The 12,637-nt window shown below is 46.1% G+C and overlaps 1 protein-coding gene across 2 annotated transcripts in view; it reads right to left on the minus strand.

Moving 5' to 3' along the window:
- Positions 1-4,566, minus strand: part of CPA6 (carboxypeptidase A6) — a 186,391-nt gene extending 181,825 nt beyond the window's left edge. The window contains exon 1 of one of the 2 annotated variants that reach the window (XM_083186227.1): positions 4,422-4,564. In XM_083186227.1, the coding sequence (XP_083042353.1) occupies positions 4,422-4,525 (104 nt within the window). In that variant the 5' untranslated portion in view covers positions 4,526-4,564. Of the gene's footprint in view, positions 1-4,421 lie in introns of both variants that reach the window. The other variant, XM_083186230.1, reaches the window with a different exon arrangement.
- Between the last annotated feature and the right edge of the window lie 8,071 nt (positions 4,567-12,637).

Here is a 12,637-nt window from a genome sequence, read left to right on the forward strand (position 1 = left end):
AACTAGACGCCAATGATTAGTCGACCGGATACACATGCAAATGCAATTATACTATGGCATGCCATAACTATGCCATCATTTGTATCAAAGCAATTTCCACAATATTGTTACCCTTTGGTAGCACATACAAATATATGTATAATAAAAACACTGCCAAATATTGTCTCATACCTTTCTTAAGCCTGCTTACTAGAATTCATTGTGTAGGGAAAAAAAATACAGTAACAACATAAAAGCTATGCTTAGCTCTGATAGCTGAGTATCACATGTACACACCACATCTGTATATCAATGAAAACAGTTACATGTACAGTATATTGATGCCAGAAAAAAAAAGAAATCCTAGGACCCAGGACTTATGTCATACCTGTAATATATGACACAAGATAAGAGTTATGTTTTACACCTGCACTGCAATAACCTCACTATTTAGGAGGTAAGAGAATAAGATGGGCAATTCCTTGACAGTCATTGATAATAAGTACAGTAGCTCAGAAAGGGGCTAATGCAGAGCCAGTTAGCGTAGTGTACCTTACAATAGTATGCACTGCACATGTCCAGAACAATGTGCGCATGCAGTCATACCGATTTCCATGTGTCTGACACTTATGCCTGTCTGCATCTGGATGGATGGAAGAAGGTGGGACAATCATGAACATGAAGAGCGGGTAAAAGATCAAGGCCATCTTTCCCACTGGTCTGGGTGGGCTCCCAAAAGTACAGGGGCCCAAGAGCAGCCTAAGGCAGGGAAAAAAAATGTTGCTGACGGAAATCTTGTTAGCACTGGTCAGCCCTCCTTCCCCGTCCTCCTCCTCCAGTGGTTGCACTGAATGCCGTCATGATGTAATCATGCCCGACATTATCAGTGAGGAGCGCCGAGAGAGGTGAGGTTGTGTATGTAGGGGGCCCACTGCACTGCTTTGACTGGGGGGCCCACAAAGCTGTTAAGGAGGCCCTGAAAAAGATGCAAACCCCTGCGAAAGCCATTTTATTTTGCAATCAGTCAGGGGCGGGCTCAGTAGTGTTCATTCTAGCACCTCAGTGGATGATTGAGGTGGCTACTGGGACTAGGGAACCACTTGTGATTAGCTCCATTTGCGCTGATTGGTCCTTTCTTCATGTGTTGTTTAAGAAGTATTTTTTTCTTGATGTGATTGTAAGGTGTGAGTGCAAGTGTGCATATATATATGTGTATGTGTGTGTGTTTAGACTCGTTTACACCCATTTAATGGCCAACTCTGCATCTACCCAAATGTGTAAACAAATGTTAGTAAATCAAACAGCACTATTACAGTACACTAGGGTGGCCAATCACGGGATCGAGATCAGCGTGATCCCTTGATTTGACCCCAAAATTGCCAGGATTTGAATACCGGGATTAGACTAGTCTAATGCGAGATCCGAGATGAAATGGTATGCTCCACAACCTCTAACCCTCTTTCTTCCCCTCCTGAACCCTCTGGCACTTTCTCTTCAATTGAGCCCACAAATGAAAAGGAAGTATCCACACTCTTCTTATCCTTTTACTCTACTACCTCTCCTCTTGATCCTCTACTTGCACAAGTCATTAAAACGCTATCTCCTGTGCGTATTCCAACCTTAACTAAAATCTGCAATCTCTCTCTTACTACTGGTACTTTTCCTTTTCTGCTCAAACATGCAGTGATTACTCCTATTCTAAAAAAAAACAGAATTCTGACCCTAACTCTCTCTCTCTAACTATCGTCCTATCTCTCAGCTCCCATGCCTCGCCAAGCTACTGGAGAGACTTGTCTACTCTCGCCTCACAAACTTTCTAAACTCTAACACCCTATTAGACCCGCATCAGTCAGGCTTTCGCTCTCAACACTCCACTGAGACAGCACTGACTAAAGTGGTGAATGATCTGGTAACTGCTAAGTCTAAAGGCCATTACTCACTACTTATTCTTCTAGATCTTTCTGCTGCGTTTGACACTGTCGATCACACTCTTCTCTTACAAACACTACACTCCCTAGGTCTTAATGATACAGCCCTTTCCTGGTTCACATCTTACCTATCTGATCACTCTTTCAGTGTTCGCTTCTCTGACTCTACTTTCTCTTCATAACCTCTGTCAGTCGGAGTTCCGCAAGGCTCAGTTTTAGGTCATCTGCTTTTCTCAATCTATACTTCCTCTCTTGGCAAACTAATCAGCTCTTTCAGATTTCAGTATCACTTATATGCGGATGATACTCAAATCTATCTATCAACCCCAGAGTTGTCACCAGTGGTTTTGGGTCGAGTCTCTGAATGTCTCTCTGCCATCTTATCTTGGATGTCTTCTCGCCAACTCAAACTCAATATTTCCAAAACGGAATTACTTATATTCCCACCAACTAAGAACACTTACCATCCTGATATCTCCATCGCTGTTGACAACTTGACAATCTACCCTAGGGGTCATCCTCAACTCTGAACTGTCCTTTCTTCCCCACATTCAATCTGTCTCCAAATCATGTTACATGCATCTAAAAAACATATCCAAAATACAACCGTATCTCACACAAGACACTACTAAATCTCTTATCTATGCGCTCATTATATCATATTGATTATTGCAATAGTCTCCTAACTGGTCTTCCCAAGAACGGACTCTCGCCACTGCAATCCATTTTAAATGCTGCTGCTAGGCTAATCTTCCTTGCAAGACGCTCATCGTCTGCTGATCCGCTCTGCCAGTCCCTCCATTGGTTGCCTGTATCTTACCGTATTCAATATAAAACACTTCTACTCACATATAAAGCTATTAACCATACTGCACCAGCATATATCTCTTTACTTATCACAAAATATCTCCCATCTCAATAACTCCGCTATACACAAGATCTGCATCTCTCTTCTGCACGGATCACTAGCTCCCGTTCACTAATTCAGGACTTTCATCGGGCTGCTCCCATACTATGGAATGCCCTTCCACGCACAATAAGACTCTCCACTAGTCTCCAAACTTTCAAGTGTTCCCTGAAAACTCACCTCTTTAGGCGGGATGCAGTCAATTTCCCATTGGTCGGAATCCCGGCGTTCAGAATCACGATGCTGGAATCCCAACCGCCGAAATCCCAAAACTTTCTCCCTCCGTGGGTGTCCACGACACCCATAGAGGGAGAATAAATTAGCGTAGTGAGGCACCGTGCCTGCTGCGTGGTGAGCGCAGCGAGCCCGCAAGGGGGGTGGGGCGCTCCACGTCCCCCCCCTTGTCGGGATTTCAGTGGTCGGGATTTCAGCGTCGGGATTTTGAACGCCGGGATTCCGACCGCTGGGATTCCATACCGAATCCCTTCAGGCAAGCCTATCATATTTAAGTTATACACGCATAACCCTCTGAGGCACTTATGTATTATATAGCTTCCCTTCTGGACTTGTAACTTGTTGGGACTGCTATGCTATTACTGATGCCTGTCCTTATGTTTCCCTCCTATATTACTATAGATTGTAAGCTTGCAGCAGGGCCCTCTTAACTCCAAGTCTGTCTGTTGTTACCCAGTTTGTTTTATCACTGTCTACTATTGTAAAGCGCAACGGAATCTGCTGCGCTATTTAAGAAACTGTAAATAAATAAATAATGCTGGGCAGCGTCCCAGCTGTTTAGCTCAGACATGCAGCATGATGCGTTCAGAGTTCACACTGTACATCACACTGTGCAGCCAACCGGATATGCCCCACGCCGCCGCTCTCTACTCCCGGAGGCTCTGCGCTGAGGACTCACCTGCTGCTGTGACCAGGATAGGGCTCTCTCCTCACCTACTCTCTCTCCCAACGCCGCTGCTGCTTCTTCCACTCCCTGCATGCGCCCGGGACCCTATAGCTCCTGCCCTGTTGCTGTGTGTGCCCGCCCCCTCCCACATACACACAGCATGTACGGGTGTGTAACAAAGGAGTAGGGGTCCTAGTGCGGAGGGCATAGTTGGGCATTAGGTACAGGCTAGCAATACGTTCCCACAGGGAGGTCTTTATATAATATGCAGGTGGGAATTTATTTTAATTAGAGAGGCCAATCCTGGGATCCCGGGAATCCCAGGATTCTGCATTTTTCGATCCCGAATCCTGGGATTGAAAAAAATGCCCCAGGATTGGCATCCCTTATGCACACTTAGGGCATATGATATACAGGATGCAGGTTTGCTTGCGCTTCTGACAAATTAGACCATACAGTATTTTTAAAGTGGCAATAATTTAAATTGCAAAAACAGCCTTGTTTTACCTTATAATTGATTGCCCCTTTTAGAATACAGGCTAATTAGCCAGAATTGCGTCCCTGACTGCATATCGCAGGCTATTACATAAGGTCCTTTGTTACTGTCTACAACTAGTAGGATAACTACGTGTAATACTTATGCGGCATATGCAACACACAAATGCAGAATACCAGAAGTAAAGCAATAATCCGCAGACACTCTTACCCAGCGTAACGGTTGTTGTACAAATGGCAGCAGCCGGAAAGCCAACCGAGGAACAGGAGGCAGAGCTGAAAGAGACGAGGCATTCTCCATGTGCTGTTGTCCATGATCACACAGGTCTGGGTGGAAGAGAATCTCCTCACAGTGGTATCAGTAAAACAGCTGGGCTGCTATACTATACTATACATCCATATGGTTTGCACTTGGAGGAATGGAATCTGTTCATCAGCTGCTTTGAAAACTTCAGTCCAAGAGCTCTGAAGTTAGTTTCTCACTGGAAATGAAGCTGTAACCCACTGATGAGAGGGATGTATGACAGTGGGAGGGTCTCTGCACTTGGGTGAGGATTTTTGTGCTTTGTCACTCAGCCAGGATTAGCAGCACGGTACAGTTAGGGGAGGGGGATTTGGGATACATGTTACAGAGCATAGAGACACAGGACCCCTACCTATACAAATGCCCTACTTACCTGAACATACTTGTATGCAGGATATACCAAGAATATCCTCTATTACTACTACTGCATGGAGGCTTTTCAATGGTGATATAGACAGAAATATGACAGTTGCTTAGTATGAAATGTTACATAAGACGTGGGGCCTTAACCTTGGTTAAAATTATGAAAAACTTTATTTAATTGCTAAATTTAGTACAATTCTAATTTACTAATATTTGATTACTGCAGGGGAAAATTTACTAAGATGGGAGTTCTGTTTAGTAGTTACAGGCAACCAACCAGACTCTACTTGTTTATTTAGCACCTTCTAGAACAGGGATGGGGAACCTTCGGCCCCCCAGCTGTTGTGGAACTACACATCCCAGCATGCCTTGTTACAGTTTTAATATGTGACCATGCTACAACTGTTGCAGGCATGTTGGGATGTGTAGTTCAACAACAACTGGAGGGCCGAAGGTTCCCCATCCCTGTTTTTTTTTATTTATTTATTAGCAGTTTCTTATATAGCGCACACATATTCCGCAGCTTTACAGAGAATATTTGAACATTCACATCAGTCCCTGCCCCAGTGAGCTTACAATCTATATTCCCTACCACATGTACACGTACACACAGACATTCTAGGGATAATCTTGTTGGGAGCCAATTAACCTACCAGTATATTTTTGGATTGTGGGAAGAAACCGGAGTACCCGGAGGAAACCCACGCAAGTACTGGGAGAATATACACCATCCATTACACCATCCGTACTGTTGTAGAAGATAATAGTATCTGATTGGTTGCCCATAGCAACATCCCATGGGAAAATGAACTCCCATCTAAAGGCCCCTATCCACTAGTGCGACATGGACACTTTTAAGCGATTCCGACGCATTGTTGCAACGGATCGCATAAAAAGTGACACCTGTCCTTTTCATGCAATTGCGATGTGAGGGACGTTCCGTGCACATCGCCAGGGCCGGTTTCTACCCACTTTGCAGAGCCTGCAAAGCAGGGAGGTGCTGGGCTGTTTAGGCGCTCTCCCTGCTCTGGGGCTCTGCCACTATGCAGTGATGTAAGCTGCTGCTGCGCCTGTCAGTGATAGTGTATAGCAAGCAGCAGCACTGGCAACAGAGGGGAGAGAGAGCTTACGTCGGGATGCAGCAGCAGGGGATGTCCCTGCATCTTCCTCACTGGTGACTGCGGGGTAGAGACTACTCTAGATCCCCTTCAGTTTTGATTACAGAATGTGATGGTCAGTGAGGGCAGAAGTTGTTAGAAGCCCTCACATCGTTTTTTATTTTATCTGTAATTCACGTAGGTGTAGGTTATTTTGTTTTATTTTAGCTGCATTGTACCCTCGCGGGCTCACTACGCTCGCATGCTTCAGGCACGGTGGCTTGCTTCGCTCGCCACAGATTTATATTCCCCCTCCAGGTATACGCGGACCCAGGGCATGATGGGAAAATTGTCAAAAGGGAAGGGGATCTAGACACTACCGTGACCTGCTGTGCCGAGCCCCTACCCCCTCATGTCATCATCAGGGCCAGGACAGCATGTGCCAAACTGTGATTGGAGGAACTCGGCAACTGCTGAATAGAAGAGAACCCGATTGGAGGAGCTCCTCTGATCCATGAAACATGGAGGATCTCACAGCATGGACCTGTCTGTGAGTGAGTCCCCTGCTTCCACTGTCTGTGCAGCTTTTTTCTCTATTTCTACTTATACCAACCCTGCCTGTCCATCATCTCTCACACTCTCTCTGCCTCCCACTCTCTCCCCATAATCTGTCCCCCCACTCCCTGCCCAGCATTTGCCCCCCTTTCTCTGCCCACCATCTGTCCCCTCTCTCTCCTTGCCCAGCATCTGCCTTCTCTCCCTGCCCAGCATCTGTCTCCCCTCTCACTGCCCACCATCTGTTCCCCCTCTACCTGCCCAGCATCTGCCCCCTTCTCCCTGCCCAGTATCTGCCCCCTTCTCTCTGATCAGGATCTGTCCCTCCTTTCTCTGACCACCATCTGTCCCCTCTCCTTGCCCACCATCTGTCCCCCCCTCTCCTTGCCTACCATCTGTCCTCCCTCTCCCTGCCCACCATCTTTCCCCCTCTCGCTGCTCAGTATCTGCTCCTCCTTTCCCCGCCCAGCATATCCCCCCTCTCTCTCTCTGCCCAGCATATCTCCCCCTCTCTCTATTCCCAGCATATCCCCCCTCTCTGCCCAGCATATCTTCCCCTCTCTATCTGCCCAGCATATCTCCCCCTCTCTGCTTGGCATTTGTACCCCCTTTCCCTGTCCATCATCTGGTCCCCCTCTCCCTGTCCATCATCTGACCCCAATCCCTCTCTGCCCAGCATTTGCCTCCTCTCCCCACATCTGCACCCCTCCAATCTCTCCCCAGCATCTTCCCCTTTCTGGCATCCACCCCCCTCTCCCCAGCATCTGCCCCCTTCTCCCTTCCCAGTATCTGCCCCCCTCGCTCTGCCCATCACATTTCTCTCCATCCCTCTCTGCCCATCATCTGTACCCCATCTTCCTGCCCATAATCTTCCCCCCTATCAGTATCTCCCCAGCATCTGTCCCCATCTCCCCAACATCTGCCCCCTCTGCCCAGTATCTGCCCCTCTGCCTGCACATCATCTCTTCCCCTCTCACTGCCCATCACATTTCCCCCTATCCCTCTCTGCCCAGCAAATGCCCCCATCTACCCAACATCTGTCCCCCCACTTTCTCCCCAGCATCTCTCCCCACATCTGTCCCACATCTCTGCCCAGTATATGGCTGCCCCTCCCCCTCTCTCTGCCCAGTATCTGGTTTTCTTCCTTCTATCTTTTTTCCTTGTACCCCATCTATCATTTGTATTCTTTATCCATTTTCCAACAGCACCCACTTTTCCCTTGTTCCCCTCACAACTCACTGTTTCTCTCACATTTCCCATTCTCATGGATCCCCTTTCTTATTCCTCTTCTGCTCTCTTCACACCTTACGTCACTACTATTGTGGGCATTATGTGTACAAGGTTCATTACCACTGTGGATTTTATGTGAAATGGGCACTACTGTGGGCGTTATGTATAAGGGGCACTATTGTAGGTGTTTTTAGTGGCACCACTGTGGGCAGTGTGTTTAAGGGGCACTACGTCTATGGGCTTTGTGTACAAGAGACGCTACTATGTGGTGTATTATAAACAAGAAAAGGTTGGTTGGCGCTAACCCGATAGGGGGAGTGAAAACTTACAAGCTGCAGGTCCTCAAAGAGGGGGGGCTGCCCTCTGATAGATAATATGAACAAATGGTTTTTATGAGGTCTTGCGCTCAGTAAGTTTAAATATAACAATATGCAAATGAAGCTGGACGTGATTGCAGGTGAAAATAAGCACACTTTTATTGCTGCAGTGGGGAACAGAGTAAATCATGTGCCTCTATAACGCATGTATTTAAACAATGTCCAGTGTTTTGCAGATCAACAAGCAAGTGCTGCGGTGCAAAAATGATGAGCCTGTGGCTCAAGTCTCTGGTGGGTGGGTAGCGGGATAAGTAGCACAAGTGGTGAGGAAAAGCAGTCTGGAATGGGGGGGGGGGGGAAAGTCTGAGTGGCACAGGACTGGTGGTGCGGGGGGCTGGCGTCCCGTCCCGACCGCAGTACACCTCTGACCTGTGTTTGCCGGACTGTGTCCTCCTCTGGTCCCACGCCGCGATCGCCTCTCGAAACGCTCAGTCGTGCAGCCCGCCGGGCTCCACAGATTGTGTATGGGGTGAGACTTCCGGGTACCGTTATCGCGAGATCCCGGCACCGGCGTCTCAGTCCCTACACGCTCCGTGCGCTCTACTCCCAGCCGGGAGGAGACTTGGACTGGGTAAAGGTGTGGTGTATTATGAATCATGGGCACCATCTGCAGTGTAATGTAAATACGATTGTGCTACTGTAAGGTGTAATTAAACTGGGCTTATGATACCATACCCTTTATTTGTGTGCGCTGTCCCTTTAGGAGAGGGAGGGCGCAATTATAGATTTTGCAGGTGGGCGCCAGACACCCTATCACTGGCCCTGCACATCGCAATCGTGGATCCTATAGACTGCCCTGAATATTTGTCTCAGCCCATAGCCCTTGCTGGGATTGCATAGGATACATTGTATGCGAAAGGACTGCATACAATGTATCATTTGTGATCCTGCCACCCAGCAGCTGCCGGGTGAGTTGGCGGGGCATCGCATGTGATACCTCGCTCTAGTGGATGGGGGCCTTTAGTAAATGTCTGCCTGCATCTGCATTCTTACTAGTGTGTGGCACTAAAAGTCTCAGCACAGTAGCACCTCTCATTACAGGTGTGCAGCCTAGAACCCTCTTCTCTGTGCTTATATACCATCATCTATCAATTGCAGGGTACTTTTATTAAGTATTTATTAAGTCGGCAGTCATTAGGTTGGTCACTATTGGACATACAAAATGTCGACATGATCAAAAGTTCGACACAAGCAAAAGGCCAACATGTAAAGGACAACGTGAGTTTTTCATGAATTTAGATTTTTAAAACTGACTTTAAATAGCTTCATACTTTACCATCCCAGTTGGTGGGTGTGCCCGAAGCATGGCAAGCGGACCCGGACACTTATACAGTGTCCATGTTGACCTATGTTGACATGCACTCAAAAAACATGGAAAAACTCATGATGACTTTTCAAGTGTCGACCTAATTACCCATACCTCTTTAATTGGGAAGTCCATGGCTAGCTTGTGAAATGACCCTGGCACCCCAGTAATGTCACTGTTATATTAGCCAGGAACCCAGTGTTTGCAGTGTGTCCTGTGCCAGGCTGCCGGGAGAGATAAGTCACATAATGGCGATACCTTGTCACCATTGTTACATGTCATGTGTCACTAAGTTGTGTACAGTGCTGTCCTAACCCACTACACCAAAAATATATAGAGCCGATGATTCAAGGGGTTATTTTGCTGTTCTCCTAGATAATTTACTGTACGTGCCTCACCTAGATACAGTGAGACACAATACATCTGGCAAACATTCCAATAAATTGTCAAATCGCTGAAAACAGCACCATACACACTGTGCAATCAAAGTAAAGTGCCTCCAGCAGATATCAGCATAACAGGCATTAACTATAAATACCCCCGGCAAAAATATACATATAGCCGATGACTCAAGGGGTACACATTGTGTTCCTGTAAACAATTTTTTGTATGTGAAATCAGAGTACTAGGCATAAACAGCAATACCCCCGGCAAAAATATATATAGCCGATGACTCAAGGGGTTATTTTGCTGTTCTCCTAGATAATTTACTGTACGTGCCTCACCTAGACACAGTGAGACACAATACATACATCTGGCATACATTCCAATAAATTGTCCAATCGCTGGAAACAGCACCATACACACTGTGCAATCAAAGTAAAGTACTTCCAGCACACATTGTGTTCTTGTAAACAATTTTTTGTATGTGCCCTATCGAGAAACAGCGAGATACAATATATCTGGCTATATCGCAGTAAAGTGTCAATAACGCTGGAAATAGCACTATACATATATGATTTACTCGCCCTGTAACCAATCAGAAGGTATTTTAGGAATACCCGATAATTAAAAGCGCTGCTCCAATCTTACAGTATCTTACACCAAGAATCACTACAGACCTATTGGGGATAGAGGGGACACACTACGCGGGGTTAATACCCTTTTATACTTACCCTGTCTTACCTTTATTTGTGTTTTTATATGTCACAGTTTTTAAGAAATAAACCAATAAAAGCTAAATTTTAGAATAATTTTCTTCTCCCAGGTGCGCTGAATTAGTGAAATCTTTCCTTTCCTTCCTATTGTGTGTACAGTGCTGTCCTAACCCACTACACCACCAGCTCTTTGTGTCCACACCACAGCCCCCACTGCAGATACAGATATAGCCACGCTCATCGTTGCCATGCAAAACGACAAAGTTGTCACAAGGGTTGGCCATCTGGCAACAATGAGCGCAGCTACATGCGTTCCACCTCGCAGTAATGGGGAGAGGGCCCATGCTTTTATAGTGCTGAGGGGAAAAAAAGGGGTTTGTTTTGGGGTTTGGGTTAGAGCAGTGATTTACCAAACTGTGCGCCCAGGGGCACCTTGGGAACATTGCAAAGGTGCCTTGAGTTGGAAACTTTTGGCATAGGGGTGCCGTGGATAAAATTCAGGATACTATAGGGTGCCATGATTTTAAAAGTTTGGGAACCACTTGGATAGGGTATTAGGGTTGGTGTCGCAGGTTGGGTTAGGGTATTAGGGTTGGTGTTGGGGCTAGTGGTTTGGTTTAGGGGTTATGGTTAGGGTGGTGTTTGAGGTTATGGTTTAGTTATGGTCAATATAAGGGTAGGGTCGCTATGCGTTCTTGATTTATGTATCTAAATATCTTTTATCTTTGTATAGAGTAGGTAGGTGATAACTGTGCTAAAAATCAGGTAGTGCAACAATTGGTTCCATTTTGGACGATAATTTAATAATGAATAAATTATTTTTGTCATGTGATTAAAATTAATCGTAAAGGTCATGTAATAGTCCTTCATAGCAAGTTATATTCTTGCTTTAAAATGAAGCATTTGGAAACCCCCCTCTAGAATTCCTGGTTTGCCTCTGAATGCCTTGTTTACAGAATTAAGCCCCCCAAAGGCCCTTGACCTAAAGAGTACTACATATTTCCAGATTCCAGTGACCTTCGGGGTGAAGGGTCAGAAGTCAAGCATCCAGTGTTCAGGTAATTGACACTAGTCACTGGCAAGTTACAACAGTGAACAATGTTAATCTGCATTATCCTAATGAAGCGTGAAACGATCTCTGCACTGGATATGCAAATACTGTATGGGAACAATTAAAAAAGCCAGGGGCTAATATACAGTAGAAATTAAGGTCTATTCTTGACTAGATAATTATATGTCTTTACATAGGTTAGATTTTTCCTGATATCAAGATGAGGGTGTTCGTCCTTTGCTAGTTAGTGTCTCCTTATTCTGGCTACTGCATTCCCTTGACACATGCATTAGGTCTACATTGGGAAGGTCGACAGCAGGGCTTAAAGTGGTCATGCAGAGGTGGGTTAACTCATTTCTCTATGCCACCTAATTACCCCCTCTCCCCTTCCCCCATTAGGCAGAGACGGGGCAAGTGGTATGGTTCTTGGGATCCCCCTGCAAACTACAATGCTTTTCTATGAGAACTACAGTGCAGGGCCAATGTGGAGGTTCATATGTTCCACCTCACCATTAGAGGTGGTGGAACTCAGTTCCACCCTGTTCCCCCTCACTTTAACCCCTGGTCGACAGTCAAAAGGTCGACATGGGATTTTCTCTTCTTTTCTGAGCCGACATGTTCTGACGGGTGGTATTTCATGCCCTACCATCACTTAGTAGTTGAGGAAGAATATAATAGCATAGCGAGGCACCATGCCCAAAGCATGGTGAGCGGACGCGGTGCACCAATACAAAACTGTGTCGACACTTAACTTGTCTATCTTAGTAAATTTCCCCCTTAGGGCCTAATCCATGTTTGCAAGGAATTGAACAGCTGCAGGAAAGCAGCTTTGCAATTCTGTGTAATTAAAATGCAGCATAAGCCTTTTGCATGAATTTGTGAGATCCAATCCTGCATATGAGGATGCAGCCTCCAATCCGATCTTAGCGACCATCGGTCATGATTTGCAATGGTTTTAGGTACTGGACAGTGTGTGTTTCAGCTGAAGCTGATGTAGGCTGGCCATCAGATCCGGACACCTGGTTTTAGTTCAGGGAGTCTGCTTCC

This window comes from Crinia signifera, chromosome 5 (genome assembly GCF_055691185.1).
Source record: "Crinia signifera chromosome 5, ASM5569118v1, whole genome shotgun sequence".
Classification (NCBI taxonomy): Eukaryota; Metazoa; Chordata; class Amphibia; order Anura; family Myobatrachidae; genus Crinia; species Crinia signifera.